The following is a 26,916-nucleotide window of genomic DNA, read 5'->3' on the forward strand; positions in this document are numbered from 1 at the left end:
AAGTATGTGTGTGTTGGGGGGGTGGGGTGTTTTTGTGACATGTTTCTTTTTTTTTATGTGATTGTGAGGGAACAAAAAACATGTTTTGTGGGTGAGGGAGGTGCTTTCCTTCGAACACAGAATCGTGGTGCTGAGAGTGAAGAGTGACACAAGCAAAATGGAACAAATGTAGTGCCATGTGCAAAACCCTGAAGGAAAACGGTGTAAAAACACAAGGGAGTGAATTGAAAAACAATAAAGAAAAAAAAGACATTGTACCAAACTCCAAATGTGCACAAAATGGGTTGTGGAGAGAAGCTCTGTGGTTAACCAACTCTTTAAAACTATTTTGTGAGGGTCCTGTGGGATTATCCTGGACTTTGGCACGTTAAAAGCAGCTAATTGTGAAACATACTTGCCCTGATCTAACCCCAGACCAATCAGATCCAATCCACACCAGATCAAAGTCAGATCAGTTCTAGTCAGCTGCCGTGTGGTATGGGGGCCGGTGTGGAGTGCATGTGCTTGTGAAAATCACTTTTAGGCTCTCATAGCTGGACAGCATTGGGCCTGCGCTGGGGGTAGAGGGGTGCTGAGCCTGAAGGGTCCTCACAGTCCTGAGGTGGCCAAATGTGTGCCTGAGTGAGGGGGTTCCTGCTGATGACGAGGTTGAGTTGCTCTCCAGCCTCGCTGATGAGAGGCACAGCCAGGCAGCAGTCAAAGTCCCGTGTGCGTGCATGGTTCACCTGCAGAAAAAAAAGTGAGAGGGTAAGGGAAAGAGAAAAAAGAGAAGATAAGCTTTAACAGACCTTTACAACAATCCTGTCAGGTAGAGGCCGTCACTACTGCAGTTCTTGACTCAGTCAGACCATCTGTTGCATGATGGCTGTATCATCATGGCTACTGTATCAACATCTATTGTATCCACTGAGCAACGGTCACCAGAGTGAATCATGAGGCTGGTTGACCTGCAGTTTTTTTTTTTTGGGGGGGGGGGGGCGCCCCCTAGTGACCTGTATGGCAAACTGCTGTGATGTTTTGCTTGTGCAATTCACTGAATTGACACCGATTTAACTATATCTCCTTGCTGAAAATGAAATTAATGAATGTAACTATGTGGATGAAAAAAAATATAATAATACAGTAATCTGTACACCTGTACATTCAAAGTAGCTGCCCAGGGTATTCACTATGTAGTTTTGTGGCTTAGGCATGAAGCCCCAAATCTATATTTAAACAAAACACACAGAGTGTTAAAGTCCTGGCTCCATGAGTCACCTGTAGGATGCGGTCGAAAGGCTGCAGGCCTGCCTGGTGGGCAGGACCATCAGGGCGGATCATGTTCACATACACGCCCTTCTCCAGCAGACCATCTGACACACTGAAGCCAAAGTCACGCATCTCTGGGTCTCTCCGTAGGATCACCTAGGGTCACAGAAAAGTAGAAAAAAAGTGTAATGTGTAAATATAAAATGAAGAAACATCAGTACAGCGAGTAAAAGCTACATCTCTCACCTTCAGCAGTTCTAGAGGTGAAGCAGAGGTCATGTCTTTCAGATCTTCTTTCTCCGTGACCCCGGCCCAGGAGCTTCTCTTGGGCTTAGGTGGAGCAGCAGAGACCTTGCGCAGGGGAAGGCAGTCATGTGACTCACAGGTGTCATCTGTTCCCAGACTCAGGCTGCTGCCAGACATCATGGAGGCCTGGAAATATCACCGTTCAGGGCAAACATCACTCACACAAGACAAGAGCACCTTCCTTCCTACACACACTGCATGTGTGATGTGTGTGTAATTCATCTGTTACGTAAAGCAAGTGCGTGTGTGTGTGTGTGTGTGTGTGTGTGTGTATGTGCATGTGTCAAAAATGTACCTCCAGCTCTCTGAGGATCCCTGACTGCCCGCACGTCTCTAGATCCTGCAACGCTTGCGACCAGAAATTCGCCTGATTATCACCGTTACCACGGCTACGCACGGGACTGAGGGATCTGTGTCAAGGCAGGAACCAGAACAGGTGAGCGGCCCCTCAAGAGCCGCGAAGCAGCCAGGGATATGTAGTGTCTTCCATTCAGCCCCCATATCCACTCCCCACCCTCAAGAGCACAGTGTGCAGTCTCAGCAGAGAGACACAGACAGTTAACTAAAACAGCCAGCCTTCACAGACAGACAGACAGACAGACAGACAGAGACAGACAGATAGACAGACAGACAGAGAGAGAGCACTGGAGGATGTACGGACAGACAGGACAGGAGTATAAGAACGACAGAGAGACAAGTGTGTGTAGCAGCAGCAGCAGCAGCTGGGCCCCACGGGAGATTAGTAAGGCAGATGAGAAAGAAAGTACCTGAGAAGAAAGACAAAAAGAAACAGATAGAATGGAGGTGGAAGAATGAGGAACAACAAAGAGATCCTTTCTTCTGGCTTCTAGTGAATGGTTCATCACTGGTATGACTATTCAGTGATTGATTGGTGTAATGAGTGGTATTGACTGCTATTTTAAGCATCTGGTGAAAATGGGAATTAAATGACATTTTTTCAAATGGACGATTCATTCCTTATAATAATTGTGATTGTCTATGCTTTAATACAAAGCAGCAAAATGACATAAGTATGTCTTTGTAATTAATGAGAATGTACTTTGTAATATTGTTGGCTCACTTTTAAGTTATATCCTTTCATATTTGAAAAAAGGAAGTATATTGAAGTATAAAGACTAAGGTAAAACTCTCATTTCTATTAGTCTTACATTTACAAAGGGTTTTATTTCACATTAAATGGATTCACAGTTGGCTAAAACACCAATTTACTATTTCAACAGAGAAGCCAGGAAAGAGCATTGCCAACATGCAGTAGCAGAATATTGACAAAACGTTATCAGAAAGACACACAACATTTCAAAGATCTCTTCGCAGTGTAAGAATGTTACACACATGTGGGACTATGAACTTTAGATCCGAGAGCAAATAACAAACTAAATTATGAGACGGTGGTGTGGCCTTGTCTGAAGTAGTGGACTTTCTATGTAGTGGACTATCTATACTATGGCTATCAAGCTCCCCAACACCATCCCAATACATACAGACTGTTGGCAATGACAAATAACTAACTATAACTAGACGTAACGCAAAGCGTTACAAAATATGACCGCCGAACTGTTCAGTAGGTTTTGGCACAGAATGAGTCATGATTGTCAGTGTGTTTGTGTGTTTCTATGTGTTTTGTGTGTGTAAATTGGTTTGCGTTTCATTTTTATGTATTAAAGGATTATTATTATTATTATTATTTGTGATAGATTTTGAAGATTTGGTTATGTAATGTTTTGTGTACTACTTTTTTGTGGATTGTTTTGGTATTTTTTTCTTTTGCAATGTAGTTTGTTAAAACAGGTCAAATAAAGAGGTGTGGAAACAAAGTGAAGTTTCCAACCACCAACAGGTGGCGCTATAGGTGATAGTCAGGCATATGTACGCGTTCGGGCTGGATCCAGCGTCCACCCTAACACATTTTCTCTGGATCAAACAATGTACGCAAGAGTTATAAGAGACTTTGTGTTTTGTGGCAAGCACTCGCAAGTTGGCAAAGTTTGAGGGTCTGCCACGCCCACACCTTCCGACTAATGAGAAAATCTTCTATAACTTTAAGTCGCCCATGGCTGAAGAGTAACCTGACCACATTTCAAGGAGTTACCATTAAATTTGTCGGAGGAGTTTGATCAAATGCGAGGTGTGCAAACGCGTCAAAACGCATCTTCCACTCAAAATGGCTGACTCCCTGTGGACCTGCCACCATGGCGTCAAGAGACTTTTTAGTGCGTCCAAGCATGATGAAGACATGTACCGAATTCCGTCAAGCTACGCCGAAATAACCCCAATGCGCAGGTTTTTTTGCAATGTTCTAGGGGGCGCTACAGAGCCATTTTGCTCCATCCATGGACAAAAACTCTACCGAAGATGGACAGTTACAGGCTTGATGTCCCTGGCAAATTTGGTAATTTATATATATTTGATTAAAACACCTCATTTTTGCTTTTTAATTTTTAACTAGGTGGTGCTATACATGTAATGACTGGTTATGGTATGGGTTGACATGGCCCCTTGACACAAACTTACAAGAACAATTTGACCCTCCAAGGCCCTACGGTTCTCGGGATATTCGAAGAAAACTGTGTCACACCACCTATAGGCCAGTTGGTGTATAATCATATTAATCAATTTATTGCATGCCCCCCCCCGTGAATAGAATTCCACGAAACTTAACGCGCAATCAGAAGGTGTCAATGATCCCACACCTCCGATTTCGTGCAGTTCTGAGTCCTTGTCAACTTACAATTAACATTTTTTACAACACTCCATGTTTGCTTTTTCATTTGTAACTAGGTGGCGCTATACATGAAATAAGTGGTAGTGAAATGGTTGACGTGGCCTCTTAAGACCAACATACAAAAAAAATGTGGTCCTCCTAAGCCCTACGGTTTTCGACTTATTCACAGAAAACTGAATCGCCCCACCCTCTTTAAAACGGGTCCAGTCCGACGGGGGACGAAAATCAGTGGTTCCACGCTAATCTAGTAAGGCTACGTGCCCACCAAATTTCGTGCACCCCGGTGTTTCAGTGTCCCGGAAATCGTTGACAGAAAATCGGCAAACAGAAAAACAAAAGCCAGGTTTTTGATCTGCAAAACATGCGTTTATATGGTTTACATGGTGAGAGAGAATATTACTTGTGTTCTGATAAACAGTACAAACCATAGGATAAAGTTAAAGTGTTAAAGATATGTGTTAAAGATTCCATCATATTAAGTCTGAATTAACAATCATGGGAGGGATAATTGAATACACTAAGAGAGGCTCTCAGTGACACCAGTGTTAAGTGTACTCTGTTGGAAGACCCTTATTTTGTGGCCAATTTAACCAGTTGTGATGATGCAGTGTGTATCATTTGGGCAATACTTGGGCGTGACTCAATGATATGATGAATAATTAAAAACTAAAATCATACCATAGCTCTATAATGCATAGCTATTTTAGATGAAGGTGCCATTGTTAATTTATTGTCCACACTAATCCCTGTGTATCTACCTTATCCACCTGGAAATCGTATAGCCTACACCAGTGGTAAGGATCAAAGGTCAGTGAAAATAATGAACACACACATAAAACACACACACGCACACACACACACACACACACACACTCACCCCAAGTGTTTGCTCCACTCGTCTTCACCTAATCTCCCATCATATGCTGGGGTGTGGTGTGATCGACCTGAGGAGCGGAGTGGACTCCTGTGTTTGGTGCGTCTCCATTCGTGGGGGTGGAGGGTCAGATCAGCCGTCCTGTGTATGTATGTGCCTGTCGGAGGGACACATTGACCAAAATTCAGATTACAGATTTTTTATAACAGGTTTCTAGCAGGTAAACTCAGTTTACAGCTTTATTCAGATGACCCTGGATTACTTCCTAGACAATGTAACTGCAATGTAAATGTACACAGAACACAGCCAAGAAAGGGACTGAACTGTGCTCAGAAATATGAACTTTAGAGTTTATCTGCACATGGAAAAGCCAAACTCAAACATTACATTCCTGTACACACCAGTAGCTTATCAGTCACTACCAAAACAATTTCAGTAGTGATGTTGTGCGCCAACTAAGTCACCCAGACGCCAACAGAAACCAGTTCAACCACATAGCAGCTCTGCATCGTATCATCATGTTCACATCAGGCATACAGAAGTCTCTAGAGCCAGGTCCTCTTCAAAACCACTGCTTCATTGCAATAATCAAGTAATCAGTTGATCAGGTGAGATCATGCTGTTCTGGGTCTCTAGAGTGACTGAAGGCCGAGCTCCATCCTTACCCTGGCTGTCGTATCCGGGGTCGATGCCTGAGCTGTTCCAGGACTCCAGCACAGAGTCCAGGCCAGCTATGTTTAAGGGGTTGAGCTCCGGGAGGGTAGCAGCTCTCTCTGACTGGTCATCCTCTGTGTCACTCAGACCACTGACATCTGGAATGACAAACACACGCTGATGGATGGAAGAGTCACCGAGTGAGCACCATCTGATGCACATATATATCCTTCTTTCACACTGCCATCATACTTTCAGTAATATAACAGAACCATTATGAGGACCAAATGAACATTCCATGGCATGGAATGATCATAGTGTAGCACATTCTGCGCCGCAAAAGTATAAATGCCTAGGGCATCTTTGACATGGTCAGAATTACTTTTGTCTACGAAATTAGTTTATTTTGTCCACAAAACAGAAAGCACAACAGTGAATTCAGTTTTCTGAGCACAGAAGAATGTCTCTTAAATATTTTGTGGACACAATGCTAACGCATGTGTTTTTTCGTGGTGTTGAATATGAATAAATCCATTCATTTCGTAGCACAGAACACAATCTGTCTACGAAAAAGGGTCTGTTATCCTTGGCGCCCCTTAACACACTTGGGGTAGCAGACAGAGTAGGCCATTGATGGATGAGTGGTACTCACGGTGAGCTCTCTTCTTGATCTTGAGAGTGACCGTCTCTCCAGCCGTCTGCAGCAGCTGAATGGCCTCACTTAGTGGCTTCCCCTTCAGGCTAACATTGTTGATGGCCAGGATGCGGTCCCCTACATGCAGCGCGCCCGTCCTGTGCGTTTATATGGACAAAACCATAGAAATACAATATGCACACAGTTAGGTCCATAAATATTGATAAACACTGATCAAGTTATTGATATATATATTTGTATAACTTTGAATTGCAGTTCTAATGACATGATGGATGTGAAGCATATAATTATTTCGGGATTAAAGTGCAGGCCATCAGCTTTAATTTATAAGCTGGTGGGGGTTAGCATTTACTACAGTTTTGAAGCACTCTTCATAAAGGTAGAAACACTTAGCAATGTAGAGTTTAATCTCAGCTAATCTCAGATCATTTAGAAATTTCCCATGAGTACGGCATACTGAGAACGAGGAACATACAAGACGAATCTGTATGACCACACAATGAACCACAGACTGAATTCCTAACACAGGCAATGGGAGAAGAAGAATGCGGAGGCTTCAGTCTGCACTACCTACAGTGTTTGGAACACAGATGGATGATTGTGGTGTGCAGTCCCCTGACGACAATGTGACATTCAATGCCCAGAGATTTAAACATGAGCAAAAGCACATAAACACCCACATGACTGCATTCATGGCATTGCCATCTCTGAATGACACGGTTTCTTCTGTGAAGAGATGTGTGGACCAGCAACCTCAACAATACTGGGCATGTCTGTTTATATTACATGATGTTTGTGATTAATATTTGCATCTGGAAGTAATGTGTTATGCTGACATGATTGGAACCTTATGTAAGTGGGAGTGTGTTCATATACACTCTGGAGGGATGTTCTGCGAGACACTATTGTGTAAGAAAAAAATGTCCTGCTGCTTCAGCAATATTCAAAAAGACCACTAGATGTCAGAAGAGTAGAACAAAAGCGTTTTTATATTGTAGTCAAGGGGTAGACGCTTTTTTTTCCACGGGTCATGAAGTGTGTTGATTGGACCTAGTCAGTTCTAAAAGGGAGGCACCTTGGTCAAAACAGATGATGAATGCCACCGGTCTTTTTAAAATGTGTTTGTGTTTTTGATGGAGCAATAAACAGGTGCATATGGAACGGAAAGACACAGTCTGGCCTGCATTTTGCAGTCATAATAAGATACAACATTTGTTTAACATATGAAATATTTTTGTGGAATGAATAACGTGTGCTGTTGTAAACTGTCTGCTTTAAGCAAAGTGTGCATGTTCCATACAGGTTGAATGTTGTGCATCTGTATGTGGTCCTCGTGTGTGAGTGACAGACAGCACATGCATGAGTGCGAACGGACCTTTGCGCCAGGCCGTTGCGGGTGAGGCTTGCGATGAGGATGGGGTCAAATGGCTCCTCGGTGCCGGAGATGGTGATGCCCAGTGGGCCTCCATAGCGCTTCAGCTCCACCGTGTACATAATGGAGTCAGACATCTCCAGCTCCTCTGGAAAACACCACACAAGAGGTGAGCGCACAACCCAACACACAACAAATCGAATATTAGACAACATATTGCTTCATACTCAAGCACATAAGCAAAGCATGTGCCTGCACACTCACCTGTGTTGTCCTCATCTTTCTGTATCCAGAGTTTGACCATGTCTTCAGCCTGCTGGAGGACTTTCATGGCCTCCTCTATCCCACAATTCTCCAGACGTACATTATCTATAGCCAGAAGCCGATCACCCGGCTCCAGAGTCCCCGTCCTGACCAGGAAAAAAGTGTTGAGATGAATACTGACCATTTGGGGTGTTAAACATGGTTGCACAGGTTTATCAGATTTGATAACATTGAACCTTATCCAAAACTTGATTTTTTTGAATTGTTAAGGAAACTTTCTGAAAGTAAATAGCATCTCATCTGAACCTCTCTTTATAAGTCTCACATGTTATTGAATAAATACTAGTCTTAGACCTGATAAACTATAGGAAGCACTATAGGAAGTACTATAGGAATAAGGAACATACCTGTGAGCAATACTTCCTCTCTTGATTTCAGAAATGACCAGAGCTTGTCCAGACTTTTTGCTTACTATAACAGCAAAGAAAGCAACAGGAAATTGCATAGGGAACACAAAACAGTATTATTAGTATTACATTATCTTTCTTTCCCCCCCCCCCCCCCCCCCCCCCATGCATGAGACGAGAACAAGGAGAGCAGCTCAGCACAGACTCACTGCTGATGGTGATGCCTAGTTCCACACCGCGCCTCTTGGGAAGCTTCACGTGGAACGTGCCACTGCTCGGCACCACCGACTCTACAACACAGAGACCTACATCATCACTAGAGACCTACATCATCACTAAACACCATCGTGAACAGAGACCTACATCATCACTAGATACCTACATCACTAGAGACCTACATCATCACTTAACACCATCATGTACTCTAAATCTGTGCTGTATTGGGTGACTGACTAGTGTCCTGCTTGAAACAAGTGGATCTAAATGGTGTTTAGTCTGTGGACCGAGCCATAAACCAGTTCACCCAATCAAAACCATTCTTCAGGAGCATGGGAGGTAGTGGTGTAATTTGATTGGCTGTTGAACTAAAATATCCACAACCTTTTGCCAGAGTCACAGACTCTGCCTTTAGTGGATGTATTTAACATAATTTGTTCCAGACTTAAAGTGATATTGTATTCAGCGACTTTGTAGTTTCGTAGTATATTATCATCATGTCTCTTGTCCCCAAATTAACATCACAAACATCTTTGTTTTGTGGCCAAGTGCTTGTCATGCTTTTCAAATTGGAAAGGAATGTATTTGTTTGTGTTTAGTTTTTGGGATCATGATTTATTACTGCATTTAGATGCAATAAGGCCCAGAAGTCCAGACACATTAAAAATCTTTTTGCCTTCAGGGAGTGAGCCTGCTCAAGCAAATAACCATCACCTACATGTTGGGCTTTTGCTCCAGCTAGTGAGTCATGTTGATTTGAGTTGTGATTGTGGACCTGTAATGGGCTGATTAGAGCCTTCAGCTTACGGCTTGCCCTGTTAGTTAAGTTATATGCCCCGAAAGCCTACCCTCTCCCAGTTTAAACCTAAAGTTGTTTAAATATGCCAATGTTTCTGACTCCACTATCTTATAATTATTGCAATTTCAATCGTTTTAGTTCAAAACTAATAAGCTAATGATCCAACTGCCTTGCAAAAAACCCCAAAAAATAAAACTGATAAAAGCTAGCGTGCTATCTGTAGAATTGTTTTTACATTTTGACAGGATTTCGTGCCTGGGCCACAACTAACAAAACTAGCCACCTTCAAAAGCACAAAAAAAATAATAATAATAAAAAAATTCTATTTCATCTTTTATCAGACACATTTATCCACAGGGATTCACATTGGTGGACAGTTCTACATGTTTATCAGAATGGGTGCTCCCTGGGTATCAACCTCATGACCTTTGTGTTGCTCCCCCATTGGTCTACCAACTGAGCTAAGGGAACATGTAAAAACATGTATAGAATTGCTTAACATTGTATGAGTTAAATCAACCACACGGAATAAAGGCACTAAAATTAAATATGGTTAAGAGGACGTCACAGTGATAACATGCCTAACCCTAACTCATATCCCTTACCAGCAACGTCAAACTCAATCTCCAGAGTGACCTTATTGGCCAGTGCGGTGTCTCTAAGCAGCTGATTGGCCTCCTCCAGGGTCCCGTCCTCTGTGGGGATTCCATTGATGGACAGCAACCTGTCTCCCACTTGGATTACCCCACACCTACAAGTACAGGACAGTGCATTAGGTTCGAGACGCAGGACAGTGCATTAAGTTTGAGACACAAATATTAACTTGAGGAGACACAGTCTCTTTTTGCCTACATTTAACCAGTGTACTTGATTTTGCAACACACACACACACACACACACACACACACACACACACAGTGAAGCGTTTGACATGAACTGAGACCTGACTGACCGTTGATATGTTTTCTAGCTGGAAGCAGTCACATCAAAATGCATTTGTCACTGAAGCTATCTGTAAACACACACACACACACACACACACACACACACACTCACCACCACAACATCAGCATTCGCTAGCACCATTTCGCAAGAGTGATTAGCTTGGATGACACTCATTACAGTGTTTTCTACATCACTGTCTCCACGGCACATGGATGTGATTTAGCACACACACACACCTGTACACACACACACACACACACACACACACACACACACACACACACTGATGTGGTTACGCGGACGCATCAGGATGCATTAATCACTGCATGTGTCTTCAGTCTGGCTGAGTCTGGGGGAGTGTCACAGTGCTGGGCCTCAATCAAACCCAATGTGCTCTGATCAGCCCTGCCGAGTCCTACCATCTTATCTTCATGTATGGCAGCAAGGGCTGCAAAAGACAGTGCTGACTATGCGTGTTCATTTATGTGTTGACTTGTATGTGTGTGTGTGTCAACTTAAATTGTGCATACTTTCACAAGCAAGCATGCACACACACACACACGCGCACACACACACATGCGCGCACACACACACCGTGTTTCTCACTGCAGAAAAACACTTATGCACTCTCCACTGACCCAGGCATTAATCAAGGTGGACAGGGATGAAATATAGCCTCCAGTGGTGAGCCTGGACTGTGTGTGTGTGTGTGTGTGTGTGTGTGTGTGTATATGTCTGTGTGTTAATGGGCCTGTGATAAGTAACCACTAACTGGCCATGACCGTGTCCTCTCTGATCAATACTGCGGAGTTCGCTGTGCCAGAGTGGTGTCAGGGGACGGCCTCAGCAACCAGTGAATGATCAAGCACCCAAACCCCCAGAATCTCTCAGGGCCATTAGAGCCTCTTTCATTAACAGTAGTGATTTATGTGTGCACAGGAGTATGTGTGTCTATGTATCTATCTATGTGTGTGTGGTTGTGCCTAGCCATCTGTGTGTGTGTGTGTGTGTGTGTGTGTGTGTGTGTGTGTGTGTGTGCGTGCACGTGTGTTTTAAGTATGTGCATATATTATGGCATATATGGCATTCATGCGTGCGTGCGTGTGTGTTTGTGTGTCTATTGAGAGAGAGAGAGTGAGTGTGTGTTTATGTGTGTGTCTGTGTGTGTGTGCTTACTTCTCGGCGGGACTGTCAGGTTCTATGAAGCGGATGCAGGCAGGGGCAGAGAGGGTCTCGGTGGCAAACACCCCCCCCTGTAGCTGGATGCCGAACCCGGTCAGGGGGTCCCCTCTCAAGGTCACCTCGCTGGTCTCGATGTGCACCACATTCCCCCCTGGGCCCACCGTACTGGAGACCAGAGACACTGCAAGCCAGAGACCTTTTTAATGCCCTGGTGGAACTTCCACAGTCTGGGCAACAGTACTAAAAATCTAGCCTGGATACCAGACCGAACTTAGCCCCGCCCACAACATTTGAGGTCTGGAAGTTCGGTCTGGCATCGCTCCGTTGGGGAGGAATTATTGCCGACCAAAAACACTACAGCCAATCAAAGTGTCAGGATAGGCTTTATACGATGATGGACAGATGATCAACCGTAACGTAATCAACTACGTCACCAACGCTTGAGTTGAATTCGTTTTCAACAAACATGAGGAGAGCTGAAATGTGGGGATTCAAGTCTGTTTTAGAAGATATTGATAGCACATTCATTTTGAAAGAATAACAGAGAAACGCGATCAAGGCATTTGTCGATCGAAAAGATGTTTTTGCCGTCCTTCCTACGGGATCCGGTAAAAGTTGAATGTATCAGATGGTCATACTACGTTGCTCTGATTGGTTCTAGGTATCCAATTGAGCGAAGAGGCATTTTTGGTTGAAACACGCCCCATAATCACAGCTCAATGGAGCAGTATCAGACTCATATTCTGACTAGAATTATGAGTATGACATCGTCAGGCTACTAAAAACCTGCATATGGACACAAATCACATGATGGGTATTAGCCAGGGCAAAAATGTGGTCATAACCCACCATCCCTTTGTCTTACACTGTTGGCTTTTCAGGACTATGTAGACAAGCATTACTGTGCAGTAGTAGGCCAGTGTGGTTAACAGCATTGGTGAACATTTTTTGTTCTTTAGCAAAGAGCTATGTTAACCGTTAAATCCAACCTTCCTTAAATTCACTTTCAGAAAAAAATATTCTTCTCTTGTCTTCACACAAGAATACTTCAAACGATACAAGGTCCTATACTGCTTTCAACTCCTTTCAGGGAAGGTTCTTCACAAAGCCATTGGGCCATCACCCTTAGAACCCTATAGAAAAGCACCCTTGCAGAACTCAATGTCTAGAGAGGGGTCTGTAGAACTGTTACAAAATAAAGAAGTCAAGAAGGTCTCTTCAATACCAATAGGAATACTTAGGTCAACACTTAAGGATTCTTCAATTTGACAAAAACAATATCATTTTCTGAGAATGATCAAGAACAATGAGAGACAAAGCTGTTGCCAGATGCACGTAAAAGAGCGAGTTCCAAACCAATCTAAAACAAAAAGAAAAAGAAAATCTCCTCACGTGAGCTCTTGTGGTCCTTTCTTCTTTGCCTTCTCCTGGTCACTGTACTACGGGGGCTGGAGGGGTAGGTATTGCTGGGATATTGAGGCTGAGTACCACTGGGATATGTAGTCTGAGCACTGCTGTTCTGGCTGTGGTAGCCAGATGTGTTCGTGGAGGACGGCGAGTAGCTGCTAGGCGGCAGAGCTAAAGGAGAGAGGCTGAGCTTGAGACACATTCAAACCGACATCTCCTCTCCTCCTCTCTCTGATAAACAGCAGTTATCTTGAACTGAAGTCCTTTAATACACCACATGCATCATATTACTTTCTGCATACATGTCATGTTTAAACATACATTAAAAACCCTGCCACAAGGGTTCCATTTTCAAAGACCGCCCCCCAACACACACAGACACACACACACACACACACACACACACACACACACACACACTCACACACATTCACGTTCTACCTACAGCCACCTTGTGTTACTGACTTTTAAAACGGACAGAAACAGTCTAGTGTTTGACGTGAACTGGGACCTGGCTGACCATTGATATGTTTTCTTGCTGGAAGCGGTCACATCAAAATGCATTTATCACTAAAGTCATTTGTACCGACATGCACACAAACAACTGCGCGCGCGCGCACAGACACACACACACACACACAGACACACACACACACTAAGTGTTAGATGCACAAGCTAACACACCACACAGAAGGAGAAGCTTAGAGGACACTGAGAGTATTTATCAGCCTAAAAAAGCATCCTCTTCAGTGACATAACCACATAAACGTGATTGTGCTTCAACATGACATGGAAATGAGTTTGTTCGCATTAAATCGCATTTGTTGCAAGTGTATTAGGTTTTTCCGGTAAAGGTTGCCCAGACAACAAGTTTTGGATACACAACTCCTCTCCTCATTTGGAAATTGTCAATTCTTATTTTACGCAACACAGCTGATGGAAACCTGCACAGACTCTTCTTTGGCCTAATTTTCATGAGTGCACTTAGAATATGTGTCGGAGCTGCATGGAAACCCATCTGTAAGGCAAAGCTGCTGCGCTCAAACACACTCTTCATCTTTCTCTTCCTCTCTTGCTGTCTCTTTCCATCTACTCTCTCATACACACCCAGATATGCACATAACGAGGACAGAAACATCAGTCCAGATCAACAGACACAATAACATGACCTTCCAATTACACAGCCTTAGTACAGAGCAGAATCTATTTTTTGCTGATTGCCTCCAATATAAATCCGAAGCAATTCTATCAGTCTCCTATGTTCTAACACTGTCCCCTGACGGGAAAACCAACAATTATTCAAGGCCAGGCTAAATTGGGAGCCCTGCTTTATTGGTCATATTCGAACTCACACATATGCATCATGCATGCATTGTCACTCATGCCCAACAGAATAATGACCACTTAAATCATGAAACCTTGCCTTATCATAATCAACCCTACAGCATACATGAGATGACATTGGCATATGTGTGTTTGTGCCTGTTCACTTCAGAGAGGACATACTCACTCTTGCAGTGGTCAGGGGGGAGCAGGTGGCCGTGAGGCGGCCCGGGTGTGCCATGGCTGCCCTGGACGGACCAGGGAGATGCTGTGGCTTTGCCATGTACCGTCTGGTGGCCTGGCTGCGGATAACTCACACTGGGCTCCCACTGGCGCTGGCTACTCTTCTGCACACGCACTGAGGCAAGCAGAGGGAAAACACACGGACATGAACACACGTGCACACACACACACCAACACACACTCTAAACGTCGTCAGCTGCAACGCCTCCTATTGAAGCACTAATGTGTGAGGCTACAATATGTTCCATGTGTGCCTTATGTCCATAAGCTTTTCACAGGTTTCATGTGGAGGCCATATTGTTGTTTTAAACCATCCTGGACCAGCTATGAGTGCCATGCCCTAACATGTGCTGTGAACGCTTAAGTAGTGGAGCCTGTAAAATACTTTTGTGAGGCTCTATTTCAAAGACATTAGGCAGAAATGACAAGGGAGGTGATTCTTCCAAGAAAAAGACCTGCACTCCCATTATCTGCTCTTACATTTACTGACGAGCTTCCAAAAAGCTGAGAGCATTTTTTGAAAAAAGTTATGACACAGTTTGGGCCTTTGCTTGATTGGCCACCTGGAAATGGTGTTGTCTGCCGCACAGCTGCATAATCAGGGGATTTAGCAGCAACTCCTCCCTTCATCATCTGAATTAGGCCTTAATTGAACACATCAGGTGCAAAGTGACTGATTTCACACACTGGGTCAATTCCAGCAGTACTCCAACTGCATAGCATTTTATCATTCCTTGGTACTCGTGCGCATGGGAACACTAAAACACAGATCAATTTCACATGCTTGTGTTTGATAGTGTTTTAGTCAAACATCTGACTGTGATGGTACTTGAGACTTGAGCACTTTTCACTCCTGTGAAATGGGTTGTACTTAACATTACATTCAAATGTACTGATTTATTTTAAAATAGTTGTTTTTCATACAAATTCTGTTCTCGTCAAAAAAAACTGTGATTTCACTCATCTCATCAAGGGTCAAATTGCTTGCATTTAGTCCTCAGAGTAAAATGTCAGGCCATGCCAATGCGTTACATTAATAGCGCTCTGTGACACAGTTTAAATCCCACAGTGAGATGCCAACAGTAGAGGGAACTCTGACACCTCTGCAGAGACACAGAGAGAAAGAGAGGAGAAGGACAGCAGGAGGAAGCAAGCAGTTTGTGTGCTGGCAGAAGGCCCCAGCTGGGCTGAGAGGGGCAGCGTGAGACGCATCCCCCATCAGACACGCTCATACTCCACACACGCACAACTGCTGCTGCACTGAACAGCCCCAGTGTCCCCACAGCATCCACTCTTTAACTGAGCAAACCCCCAAACTGCCAAATACATAGAGGACTGACATGATATATATTTGGTGATATAGGGCTACCATAAGCAGACTAAACATGCATATATTTATATATATATAAAAACGCTCTGACAAAGACAATGAGGAACATAATGCGTGATATGATTGTGTGTTGTCTACAGTAGAATGGCTCTCTTCTAGTTACTATTGTTGTGTTTGCACTGAATTAGTGCTGCATCAGTGCTCTCTCAGTGTTGTTATGCCATTCTGCTGGTTGGTGAATATTATCAGCAGGCAGGCTTATTTGTGTAGCAAAGTGTGCATGACTCTGGTGCTGTGTGCATTAGTAAAAAATGTTATGTAGGTGCAACATGACTGAGGTGCCTATGTTCATGTCGTCATCCTTTTTGTGACAAATAAAAAATAAACTAAGATAACTGATTTTTGTTTAAAAATGAGTACTCTTGCATGACACTTAGAATGCCATGGACAGGGGCCGTGGCATAACAGAGCTCAATTCACAGGGAGAATATAGAGAATACACTCTCAAACGAGGACATCGGCACCATAAGGATGAGTGCGATCTCTCCTCCTCTTCTCTCTCCTCTTCGCTCTCTTTTTCTCTGTCACAACACACAGCTATGTTCAGCATCTCAGACAGAAGGGTGAGCGAAGGCAAGGCTTGTGACTGCGTGCATGCCCAGCGTATGTGGCTGAGTCCACACGTGTGTCCAGAGGGGAGGGGAACTCTCGCCCTCAGCACTCATCAAATTATCAGTGACTCACAGCACATGCAAGAACACAGCCTCCTTCCATCCGACACAAACCCAGCGCGCCGTGCACCAATCTTCAGCCGCCCCGCAGCCAGCACGAGGCCGGCCAATCAGAGTCCAGGCTGCACGAGCAAAGGTCAGCACTAACTGCATGCAGAAGCCACACAGGCAGACATGTATTTAACCAGCCTATAGATGGGCATATGGAGCAAGGTTACGTAAAAGCCAGAGAGTGTTTTGTATGCATGAACTCAGATGTGGTGTTTGAAATGATGGATTCTGACATTGCTTGGGTCATTCTGCTTCACAGAGATGCATGACTGACCGACTGAATTTTTAGCCGGGCGGGATATGAGTGAGTAGTTGGACCTGTTGGGTTTTGTTTTTTCCCCCCATTAAGCTGAAACATTTTCCTTTGCCAATAACATTATGACACACACACACAAACACAAACACAAAGACATACACACGGGTCACCTGGGTCCTGATGGGCTGGGAGGATCTCCAGTTTGGTGACGTCTGTGCTGGTGGCCAGCAGCTGATGGGCCTCCATTAGGGTGCAGTGCTCCGTGCTTGTCCCATCAATGGACAGGAGAATATCTCCAACATGCAGTGCCCCACACCTGCAACATCACAACACATACATCCACACAAACATACACACGTACATACATACACACATACAAAGACACATTCACACATACATACACACATACAGAGACACATTCACACATACAGACACACATACATTCAAACGAACATACATACATTCATACATTCACACATACAAACACACATTCACAAATACACAGATACATACATGGAACACAGATGAATATTACTTTCATTACCCTGAAATATTCATTGTGTGTGTGTGTTTGTGTGTCAGTGGTGGGGGTTGGGAGAGAATTAGCATGTGTTCCATCACCTTTCGGCCACGCTGGCTGGTTTGATCTTCTCTATGGTGATGACCTGCTTGTTTCTGTAAAGGGCAGTGGTCAGGCTGACCCCCAGTGTTGAGCCCGCAGGCCTTGGAATCTCCACCAACAGAGGCCCTGAGGCCTGCTTCACGGAGTCTAAACAAAAGCACACACACACACACACACACACACACACACACACACACACATACACACATGAACACGCATGCGCACAAACATCCAGTTTTACAATTATCTTTAAACAGCCACACATATGCAGCTTTTGTCTTAGACTGTGGAGGCTGATATCCCTCTAGTGTGCTCACCCATGATGGAGACATCATACTCAATGAGAAAGAAGGACTCCTGGTTGCTCTGCATCAGCACGGTCAGGGCGTCTGCGTGTTTGTGCGTGTGTAGAGCCACCCCGTTCACACTCAGCACACGGTCTCCTGTTCGGAGAGTGCCCTCCCTTTCAGAGAGAAGTGTGGGGGGGGGGGGAGACGAAGAGAAGACCAAAAGACAAGGAGAATGAGAGCAGGAAAAAGAGGACAAAACCCATGAAAGAAATTGCTGTGTCTGTAGTGGGGGAGGGTAACTTGGTTCAGTTTATTTTTAGATACAGTAAGCCACCAGGATCGGAATTGACCGATTGAGGAATACATTCACACATTCTCCCTCACAATACACTACATGCTCATAATTTTGTCTTATGTTTCCTTGTGCAGCTTGAGTTGGTAGGTCTGTGACAGTTTTTTTGCAGTGTGCAGAGAGTCTGAGTGTGTGTGTCTGTGTCTGTGTGTGTGCACGCATTTGTGTATGACCTCCAAGCCGTGTGTGTGTGTGTGTGTGTGTGTGTGTGTGTGTGTGTGTGTGTGTGTGTGTGTATGTGTGTGTTGGCTACAGGCCATAGTGTATGTGACAGAGTGTGAGTGTGTATGTGTAGCCGCACTGTACGGTGGCAGTGGTGTGTAAATGCGGCCGGTCTTTGTGTTAGCAGCATGAAGCTGCAGGCAGTGTGCTGCCCTTCGCTCTTATTATGCTAAAATCGCTTCACACACACACACACACACACACACACACACACACACACACACACACACACACACACACACACACACACACACACACACACACACACACACACACACACACACACACACACACACACACACACACTCACAGGAGCATTTATGCTGGCACTGACATACACAGACAGACACACAGACACACACACACACACTGCCCTTTTTGCTCATTACAACAGCATTACTTCATGGCTGAGTGAACTCATGTGCTTGAGGAAGCTGCAGAGAGGGCCGCAAACATCCAAGTGACACATTAGACTGGCATAGAAGAGTGGCTTTTTGAAGACATTTGGGCATAAATACCAGGCTACATATGGGCTAGAGAGATCATCTACAGTATCGAACGTCCTTTGACGTTAAAGTATGCCTGGTCTCTCTCAAATATATGATGGAAAAAAAAAATAGACAGGCCCCAATCTTCACATACACACATAAACACAGAGACAGACAGACGGAGCAAAACACTCACACACACACACACACACACACACTCTTACACACACACACACACACACACTCACACTCACACTCACACTCACACTCACACTCACACTCACACTCACACTCACACTCACACTCACACTCACACTCACACACTCACACACACACACACACACACAGACACAGGTTGGTTTCACACCTGTCTGCAGGGCCTCCGGGCCGCACATAGGTCACCACTAGAGGTCGTGACCTGTGCCAGTCCTCATGAAAGCCTCCTGAAACAGGAAAAATAATAGCACGGCTGTTACTCACACAGCACACACACTACTAACCTGTCTCCCCCTCATATACACACAAACGCTTACACACACACACACTAATGTCATTACTCACACCCACAAGCACCCATAGCAAAGCTATCTATTACACACATGCCAACACAGACATACTGCAGTTCAGAGGACTTTTCACCTTCATGGCTCATTGCTATCTTCGGATGGGTAACATAGTGTTTTCCAAACAATATGCAAATCCACTAGCCACAGTATTCAACTCTGTGCATGGAAAAGCATGAATGTGCTGATCAATGATCTGAATGAATGAGGGGAGGACTCTCCTGGACATTAACTGGACATACCTCTTATAACAAAGCCAAAGCTGTTGCCTTCCTTCTGAAGACATACTTCAATGGTCTTAGAGATCACAGCAGCAGAGTTATTCGGCACTGTAAGACGGGGAGAGAGAGAGAGAGAGAGAGAGAAAGAGAGAAAGGATGCAATGGATAATAAATAGAACGCAAACAATAGCTGTTTTGCAGAAGCATTTGCGTAGCAGTGATTTCAACTCCTGCTTCATGGTCCGTCACGTAGCTCTATGCAGTCCTGGCAGAGCTGCATAGAGCTGCACAACTTACTGGCACAGTAGGATAGCATGTGACCCACAATTAACATGCTTATTTCTTACCAAGGAATATCATAATAACTGGGCAGGTGGTAATTGTTGATTTTGTGGTGATCAGTGATATAAATAGGGTTTGAGTTCAGATTGAACTTGTGTTTTTTGGCAAAATTGGTAAGAGAGCTAAGTGTGGATAATGCACTAGTAGGGTGGAGGTGTGTAGACTATATCACCTATACGTGTTTATGTGTGTGTGTGTGTGTGTGTGTGTGTGTGTGTGTGAGTGTGAGTGTGTGCGAGGGGGGGGGGGGGGGGTGTTCTTACCATATGGAGGCAGGTCATACTCCACCTCTAGCGCCACCCTCTCTCCGATATTCTTGAGCAGGCTGATAATTTCATCATGGCGGAGTTTGGTCAGGTTAATGCCATTTACCGACTTGATGTAATCTCCCACGTTCAGCTGGTCACTCCTGTCACATAAACATCAACATCAACCAAACTAACCTACTCACGGCATATATCCTACGCCAAACCAAACATGCTACACCTTTATATTCAAACCTGATCACAACACAAAATGTACACAGCACACAACACTTCAATGCACAAAACATAACACTAATGTAAAGGACCTGAAGCAATGAAATACATTTTCTGCGTTTGTATTGTTCAATATTTAATCGAGTAAAGAACAATGACAATTACATACCAGCTATCGTCAACACATTTTAATGCTTATTGCAGATCACACCAATTCAACAAATCAAAATTCTATTTCTATTACATTAAATCAACAGTATGTAAAAAAAATTTACTATAAAATAACGAATTTCATCATATTTATTTTGATGGCACACAGTCATGTAAATTGTAAACAGTCATGTATATTAAAAAAGTTCCTAGTTCAGGTTAGGTGTGTTTTGTATTTTGTAAAAGACAGGGATGAAAACCGGCAAGAATTTACAGAACTACATCATACCAAATCATCACCAAATGTGGACTTTATTTGGACTCAAATACTTCATGTAGCTACTCAATATGAGAAGAAGCTAATGTGCCATACTGATTCTATGTCATCTTGCTACGCAACACCAAGATCCTACAATGTCTCTGACTATAGCTAGCTTGCTGTTTGGCAAAGACTAGTTATAGTCCAAAGTAGCCTATGGCCGCTAGCGATCTGGGTAATGCTAGCAAACTTGCACACAGTAGATAAGTCAACGCATGATTCACATCTTTGTTAAGGACAGTAGTACTGCACAGTCTGCAAAACATCCATTGAGAGAATTTTACTGTCTTACAGGCTGGTTTTCAGCAGATGTTTCAGAAGCAGAACTCAGATGCTGTCAGTTAAGTCTCAGCTAAATCATTGTGACAAGGAGGAGGAATTTGCAGCAAACACACAGCCACACAACACAACACAACACAACACTCGGCAGCGCAGCTGAACAACTGTACATGACGCAAAGGGCCAGCTGATGGTTAACTCCAGAGTCTTCATGCAGACGCAGTCATGAGTGATATCGCTGCCCTTCATGTTAGCTCAGCCTTAGTCTCTAATGTCTGAGAGGTGAATTTGGACTTTCTTGAGTGAACTATGTGAATAGTAACATCTGAGGAGTGGTGAAAACTGCTCCCATAGCCTTCAGCCCTAGTCAGCCCTTTAGACTCTGCTCTTTGGTGACACTAAATCACTACACACGTCTATCCATTTATCACACACTTCATTTCACTATCTCACACTACACACATTAACACTTTTACTGTATGTCAAACAGCAGCTTTAACTAAATAAATTAGCAAGCATTCTAATCTCTCTGTTTTTCACTTGCTCGCTCTCTTTTAACAAAGAAAAATACAAAAATTATACCCCATCCCTCAACCTACCACCAACCAGGCATTTCCACCGTACCCCACACATACGCACAGGAATAACAACGATTTAGACCCCATTTCTACTGTGTTTGTGTGTGTGTGTATATACTGTCAGAATTTACATATGAGTCAGCTGCGGAGCTGATTCAGATGCTAATTTGAGCAACACACACACACACACACACACACACACACACACACACACACACACACACACACTATCGCTCTCTCTCTCTCTCTCTCTCACACACACACACACACACACACACACACACACACACACACACACACACACACAAAAAGAAACACACACCTACACTCACTTGGTACACAATCGCTCTGGGGCCTGTGCTGATTAACACTGCCATAAAGTGCGGCATCTCAACGGAGCCAAGCAGCTCTCAGCTCACGTTTAATATTTTGCACATCACACGGCACACCGCAAACCTCACACAATTGCAACACAAAAACACCTCCCCTAAAACAGCCCCAATCAACACACAAGCCCCTCCAGCACATCAAGCAGCACTCAACCAGCATCTATTGCCCTGGCCATTCACCTTTACCCTGTTTTGCACCATTTACTGGGTGTGTATCGACACGTGTGTGTGTACATGTGTGTTAAAGTGTCTGTGCGAGAAAGTGAGAGAAGGGGGAGAAGAGAAGAAAGAGAGAGAAAGGGGATAAGAGAAACAGAGAGAGAGAGAGAGGATACGTGCACTACAGTCACGTTGAGCTTGTGTCAGCGCCCACAGTCACACTCCCATCACACTCTGAATTGCTGATGGAATGTAACAGCGGTCCTGAGGTTAGGGTTGTATGTGTGTGTGTGTGTGTGTGTGTGTGTGTGTGTGTACAACTGGGCGAGAGACAGGATAAACACAAAAACACACACATACACTCCTGCAGAAGGATAACACACTCAGACAGGCAGGGCAGATGTCAGCCTGAGTACTCTTAAGTGTTGTGAGTGCTCACCTGGCCGCCAGCCCCCCCGGCCGCAGGTTTGACACTCTGGGCTTGCCGTCCTTGTCAGAGCCGCCGGAGATCGTGAGGCCGAGGCTGCTGCCCTCCCTCTTCATCAGGTCCACCATGGTCAGACCCCGAAGTTCCTCTACTGACAGCCACCCACACACACACACATGCACAACACAGACACACGCACACACACACACAACACAAACACGCACACAGTGATGCACCTGTGAGCTCATCTAACCTGCCCTACAGAGGAGGCACATCTCTCTCTCTCTCTCGCTCTCTCGCTCTCTCTTTCTGTCTCTCTCTCTCTCTCTCTGTCTGTTCCAAGCTGAGGCTACCTCACACAACCCCCCTCACTGATGCTCTTTGCTGAATCAAGCTTGGTCACGTGTCAACAGAAACAGTGTAACTTTGAGGTAAGGAAGCTGATAATACCAATTCATCTCTTCACACCTGACTCACAGAGAGGGCAAGATCAGAGAAGTTCTAATCGAAAAAGTTGCAAAGACCATTTCACAATTTTAGTACAAATGTAACCAAATTCTCTTCTACTCTTTGAAAAACATCAACCTCATAACTCAGATCACACATCACACTGCTCATAAAAACGACACTGACTGTGTTAACATTTGATATTTATTGACTGATAAATTGCTATTGAAACAATTCATATTGATATTTATGTTCCCATGAAACCAACAGGTTAAAAACAACCTCTGAAAAGTAAAGGTTCTAGGAGAGATAGCTAAAGAGACACCACTTACCCGCAATGCTACGTCTTTTGGAGATCAGGGTACCATCAGTGTGGCTGGATTCCCTGCTCCCCTTGGAGTAAGGAACATCATCTGCAAAGTGAAAGGGACAGAGAGGACGCCTTGAGACAGCTGTGTCTATGTGCTCTGAATGTGTCTTAAAGAAGAAAAACACCCTCATAAGACACCTGAGCGGAAAAGTTGGTGGTTCAGCCCCTCAGCTCATCATGTGACTGGACAAGTCATCATCACTGTCTACTTAATTCATATCCTCAAGCTGGGAGGACATCTCTCCCATCTACCTAGTGTGCAGAGGGAAAGCCTCTAAGCCTTAAAGGATCCTTTATAAAATGATGTGTAATGTTCTTGTTTGGGGCTTGTTAGATTGTGAAGTGAGGATAGAATATTTTAAATATTCTAGAACCATTTCTAATGTTCACATAACTAAGGTTTGCTACCTCAGGGTAATCTGATTCATTAGGTTCTTATTTTTAGGTAAGAGCACAGCTCACAGAAATGCTTTCTGTAACCAGAGAATATATATTTATCTCACTTATGTATTGTCACAGTGTAGAGCACTTGGTCACACAAGAGTTTAGGCACAAAGGGATGGGGTAGGTTTTATAAACTCCCACGGCGCTAACATAGCGCTAACAACATCAAGGTCATGGGTTCAGTCCCCTGGAAGCACCAGTGCTGATAACACATATGTCCACACTTCACTGCAGCAGCTTACAATACAAGTGTCTGCTCTGTGAATCTCAACGTGAATACAAATCAGTCAAGACACTCCCTCAGTCTGCAGTGTGACACCTCTCTGATTGACGCTCCAGCTGCCACGGGCCCTGCTACAGCCCTGACAGCCCCGGCGGGGCCAGGGGTCACGCCCGCCCCATCACGGTCGCTGCATCACAGGGGCCCGGCTGCCAGGGGGCGCAGGGAGGGAAGAGACTCTGGGCCAGGAGGAGATGGCACTGAGGATGAGGAGTCACCCGTTTCCACACTCAGGCCCCGGCGGACTTTTCCATTACTGTCCATTGTGGCCTCCCCTACTGGGTTGAGGGCACTGCGTGTTCCACGTGCCAGTGCTCTCTCCCTCTCTCTCTCTGTCAGGTGTAACTTTAGCTCCTGTGAAAGAGAGCTGTCCAAAATGGCCACTGGAAACTGTTTCTTTAAAGGCTAAACTAGTTTGAAATCAGTGGAGGAAATTAAATATGTCTGAAGCCAATTAACCCTGAAAAGAATATGGAGCAGCTGGCAGGAACCCACCTCCTGTTGACACTAATTCCAATGTGTGCTAAATATGGAGGACGGATAACAATGTCTTTTGGAAGCCGCTCCTATTCTAAGACCTGTACAGTATTTATAGACCTCACTAAGACCTACTTTCTAACCACCATCTCATGCAATCTCCCTGCATCAAACCACATATGCTTGTTCAACACCAAATGACACACACACTGTGGCTTGCAAGTTGTTAAATTATGTCTTCATGTTGCCAACTTTTGACAACCAGAGATATTTTTGGTGACCTTGGCTGGTTATTTGTGGATCATTAATGATGACTATGAATATCAAACAAATGACAACAAATATCAACAAATGACTAAGATAGCAATGAGAAAATATTATCGAAAGAATTACTAAACAAATAATGGCAGTTAAATATTTCACAACGGTTTCACAGCAATGAATAGCATATTACAGCAGTGAATAGCCTGTAAGTAACATTGCAATAGTCTTAACTGAGCTCACCCATCTGTACCGCCCAAAAAAAAAAATCGAAATTAATATATCATTGTCCTACTGTGAATGGCAATTCTCTCTTCAGACATCTTTGAATCAAACATATGGCAGACGAAACAGCTATAGAACGACATCATTATGTTAACATTTGTGAAAATAGCAGTATCAATTCCCACTTTTAAAATACATACAGGACAACAGATTAAACCACCTCTAGTAATTCCTGTCCTATATGTATTTTAGACCACAGCATGAGCTTCATGTCACATGGCTGTTTCTCTGCCATATGCCTGAGGGTACGGCTCATCCATGCTGGATGATATTGTAACATAATGTCACTGCATCTGCCTCCCATTGCTTACACATTGTCCCTCTCATATGTAATAGTGGAAGAATGGAAGAATGGAACATGCCATGGATCTGACTGAAATACTTTATTTCATGTTTTCAACATCTGAGCTATATTTGATCCCTCCTAACCCAGCACGCATTAGCTAAGATCACCAGCCATTACTCCATGGTGCTGTGGAATTCCATGGTGCCCTTCACACGCAAAATCAGAATAAAATAGTGCAAAGTGCAGTTGGAAAACAACCACATTCCATTGTTCAATGTGTTGATGTGTCGACAGGTGAAACTTCTTCTCAGTAGAGAACTGGTGTCAATATGTGAGCAAGGTGTGACAGTGTGAAACATGAACAGTGCGTTAGCACTGTCGATGTCTGAGGGAACTGGTGTGTAGAATCTGTTTAACTGTGAGTTCAGTTTGGAGTTTGAATTGTGTGTAGAATGTCTGTGTGTACGAGAGAGTTTATGTGTGAGTGAGACGAGTGTGTGTGTGAGATGAGTGTGTGTGTGAGACGCGTGTGTGTGTGTGTGAAATGAGTGTGTGTGTGAGATGAGTGTGTGTGAGATGAGTGTGTGTGTGAGATGAGTGTGTGTGTGAGACGAGTGTGTGTGTGTGAAATGAGTGTGTGTGTGAGATGAGTGTGTGTGTGAGATGAGTGTGTGTGTGAGACGAGTGTGTGTGTGAGATGAGTGTGTGTATGGATGAAATCTTACCAGTGCTGCTGGTCCTCCCCTCTCTCCTGAGGCCACAGAGCATGGCTGAACTCCACTACTCCATCTACTCCGCATACACACACACACACACACACACACACACACACACACACACACACACACACACACACACCCCTCCACGGGTCAGTGTATAAGCTCCCAAACAGATCCTCTAGACGGCTACCCACAGCACTGGGCTCTGGGCTGAGAGCTCTACAGCAGAACGAGCCAACACTCCTGATTTGCTTTCTTGAATTTTCCACATAAAAACTCCCTCCCGTCTGATGCTCATGACCCAAGGAAGCACTGAAGAATCCTCACACGCTCACAAGCTGCCCCATGCGTTTAGACATCAGCATCTCTGAAGAAGCATCCTAAGAGCGAAGCCATGAACACAAGAATCCTCTCCCCCCCTCCTGTTCGTCTGCGAGTCCTCGCCTATGCTACTCCACAAC

At 44.3% G+C, this 26,916-nt stretch overlaps 1 protein-coding gene across 1 annotated transcript; it reads right to left on the bottom strand.

Moving 5' to 3' along the window:
• Window positions 1–527: 527 nt before the first annotated feature.
• grip2a (glutamate receptor interacting protein 2a) lies at window positions 528–26,574 on the bottom strand (the record flags this gene model as incomplete). The annotated part of the gene is made up of 24 exons (XM_080856994.1): window positions 26,462–26,574; window positions 23,666–23,746; window positions 22,899–23,037; window positions 20,370–20,515; window positions 19,786–19,872; window positions 19,348–19,423; window positions 17,946–18,091; window positions 17,628–17,775; window positions 17,177–17,322; window positions 14,583–14,753; window positions 13,058–13,243; window positions 11,660–11,846; window positions 10,144–10,289; window positions 8,733–8,813; window positions 8,524–8,587; window positions 8,117–8,262; window positions 7,856–8,000; window positions 6,478–6,617; window positions 5,837–5,983; window positions 5,175–5,328; window positions 1,850–1,964; window positions 1,495–1,680; window positions 1,258–1,404; window positions 528–725 (listed from the first exon to the last, which is right to left on the bottom strand). The coding sequence occupies exons 1-24, from the start codon at window positions 26,502–26,504 to the stop codon at window positions 528–530; spliced, it is 3,225 nt and encodes a 1,074-aa protein (XP_080713120.1). The 5' UTR covers window positions 26,505–26,574.
• Between the last annotated feature and the right edge of the window lie 342 nt (window positions 26,575–26,916).

This window comes from Sprattus sprattus (genome assembly GCF_963457725.1).
Source record: "Sprattus sprattus genome assembly, chromosome: 18".
Taxonomy (NCBI): domain Eukaryota; kingdom Metazoa; phylum Chordata; class Actinopteri; order Clupeiformes; family Clupeidae; genus Sprattus; species Sprattus sprattus.